The sequence below is a fragment of the Asparagus officinalis genome, unplaced genomic scaffold, assembly GCF_001876935.1.
Source record: "Asparagus officinalis unplaced genomic scaffold, Aspof.V1 AsparagusV1_Un153, whole genome shotgun sequence".
Lineage (NCBI taxonomy): Eukaryota > Viridiplantae > Streptophyta > Magnoliopsida > Asparagales > Asparagaceae > Asparagus > Asparagus officinalis.
In genome coordinates, this window is record NW_017972419.1 from 109,765 (window position 1) to 112,476 (window position 2,712).

A 2,712-nucleotide genomic window follows, 5' to 3' on the forward strand; every position below is an offset into this window, starting at 1 on the left:
GAGGTGCACCATAAGCAAGCTGCATTGGTGACAAAATATGGCCACCAGAGGGCCGTATTCTGATAAGTGATGCGGCATGCAATATGGCATGACCCCAAGCCTCAACAGGCAACTGTGATTGCATCAACAATGGACGAGCAATCCATTGCAATCTCTTAATTAGAGATTCTGCTAACCCGTTCTGGGTGTGAACATGTGCTACAGGATGTTCAACTACGATGCCAGTTGCTAGGCAATAGTCTTGAAAGACTTGTGAAGTGAATTCCCCCGTATTATCAAGACGTAATTTCTTGATTTGATTATCGGGGAAATGAGCCCGCAACTTAATAATTTGTGCCAATATCTTTGAAAAAGCTAAGTTGCGGGTGGACAAAAGGCACACGTAAGACCACTTGGTTGATGCATCTATAAGTACCATAAAGTACCTAAATGGTCCACTTGCGGGGTGAATAGGCCCACAAATATCGCCATGTATTCTCTCCAAGAAGCTAGGAGACTCTAATCCCACTTTCAGAAGGGAAGGTCTCGTGATCAGTTTACCTTGAAAACAAGATAGACATGAGTAATCACCCTTCTGAAGAATCTTCAGGTTCTTCAGGTTGTGTCCACTTGATTGGCTCATGATGCGGTGCATCATTGCTGATCCTGGGTGACCCAGTCTGTTATGCCAAAGTTTAAATTTCGGCAAAGAATGGCACTTCTGGTGCATAATCATGTTAGCTTCTACTGGTTGAATATATGTATGATAGAGACCCGACGGGAGTCCCTTGAATCGTTCTAAGATAGTTTTTGAACCATCTTTTTGACGAGTTACATACAAATACTCATCCTCATTTATATCATTGGTTTCTAAGTGATATCCGTTTAAACGAATATCCTTGAAACTTATGAGGTTTCTATTAGATTTCGGAGAGAATAATGCATCTTTTATTATTAGTCTCGTTTTATTTGGGAGCAATATCATTGCTTCACCAAATCCTTCTATTATATTAGATAGTCCTGAAATCGTAATTACAGGATCGTCATAATCATATAAGCTATTGAAATAGCTTCTTTCGCGAAGGATTGTGTGCGTCGAGGCACTGTCCACAAGGCACTCACACTTCATCTATAACATGAATGCAATATTTTAATCTAAAGAAAATAACTATCTTTATTGAAAAGTAAATTGCATTACATGGAAAGTAAAGAACTAAAGATGAAAGTACTATGAGAATTTAAATGCATATAAAGATAACATGGATCTAGTCGAGAAGATCATCCATTTCGAAGTCATCAGCAGTGAACTGAGTAGACGGCTGCTTTTCCACCAGATTTGTTTCAACAGGAGACTTCTGGCTCGCTAGATACAGATCTTGGAGGTGTCGCGGAGTGCGACAGTTTCTGGACCAATGTCCAGTCATGCCACATCTGTGGCATTTGTCCTCCCAAGTGTTCTTGGGAATGGACGACAGCTCAGTGGTCTTCTTCTTCCACTTCTTCTTTCCCTCACTATTGCTGCTCTGGGGAGGGTTGTTTTTCTGGGGTGGACATCTGGCCTGCCACTTAGGGGCTTTCCCCTTGTTGAATTTACCCTTATGCTTTTTCTTCTGCTTCTGGGAAGAAAACATGTGAGCTTCGGGTAGAGGAGCTGAGCCTGCAGGGCGTAGGTTATGAGTGGCCAAAAGCAATTCTCTGTTTTGCTCCGCCATCAGAAGGGTGGAGTGCAATTCAGAATACTTTTTGAACTTTCGTTCGCGGTACTGTTGCATGAGGATTGCATCCTTCTCGTGGAAGAATGTGTAAGTCTTCTCCAACATGCGTTCCTCCGAAACTTCTTCACCACACAACTTCAGGCGTGAGGTGATATTATGAAGTGCTGAGTTATACTCAGCTACGGACTTAAAGTCCTGAAGTCGGAGGTTTTCCCACTCATAACGTGCACGTGGGAGGATCACATCTTTCTGATGTTTGTATCGGTCCTCAAGTGCAGTCCACAATTCCTTTGGGTCCTCTACAGTCAGGTATTCGGCCTTCAGGGTCCGATCAATATGTCTCCTGATGTAGATAATGGCTTTCGCCTTATCTATATCAGAGACGATCACTTAGTAGCAACCTCAGCATTATTTACAGCATTACCCGTAACAGTGGCCGTAGCCGGTGGTGCAGGAGTTGAAATTGTGGCTAATAAGCCCTGGGCACGTAAGTGGAACTTCAGGTCCACATGCCAACTCAAATAATTCTTGCCAGCAGCGTCAAGGACTTCGAAATCAACACTCGCTATTTTAGCTATTTTATCTATGCATTTGAAAGACATGAATTAATAATAAGGAATTAAAAATTCATGCAATAAACATGTTGCGTGGATCAGCCCGTCACCAAAAAAATAAAAAGTGTCCAAAGTCCGATTATACAGTCCAAAGATAACAAAAAACATAAAATTAAAATACAATTTGGAAAACCCTTGGGGGTCCCTGCATTTTGCAAAAATGCCTTCGTCTTCAATGGAATACACCGGTCTTTGACTTTTTACAATTATATCCTCACTACAATTTCTCTCTCAGAAGGAAAAGAAAATGCAAGGAATTTAAATTTGGTGACAAACAGGCTGATCCAAAAACCACAACATTATTTATTTAAACATCCACACAATTTAATAATAATATATGCAACAGGCATAACAAATTTGGACAGTAAACCCTTACTTTCTTTGAATTTTTTTTTCTAGACTTC

At 41.0% G+C, this 2,712-nt stretch overlaps 1 protein-coding gene across 1 annotated transcript; it reads right to left on the reverse strand.

Moving 5' to 3' along the window:
* Positions 1–1,244: 1,244 nt before the first annotated feature.
* LOC109827344 lies at positions 1,245–2,296 on the reverse strand. The gene is made up of 2 exons (XM_020394335.1): positions 2,119–2,296; positions 1,245–2,065 (listed from the first exon to the last, which is right to left on the reverse strand). The coding sequence occupies exons 1-2, from the start codon at positions 2,294–2,296 to the stop codon at positions 1,245–1,247; spliced, it is 999 nt and encodes a 332-aa protein (XP_020249924.1).
* Between the last annotated feature and the right edge of the window lie 416 nt (positions 2,297–2,712).

Excerpts from the sequence above, each read along its gene's own strand:
- LOC109827344 (XM_020394335.1), bottom strand. The coding sequence starts at position 2,296 with ATGTCTTTCAAATGCATAGATAAAATAGCTAAAATAGCGAGTGTTGAT. Across the intron at positions 2,066-2,118 it reads GGCTACGGCCACTGTTACGG|ATAAGGCGAAAGCCATTATC; the intron begins GTAATGCTGTAA and ends TCTCTGATATAG.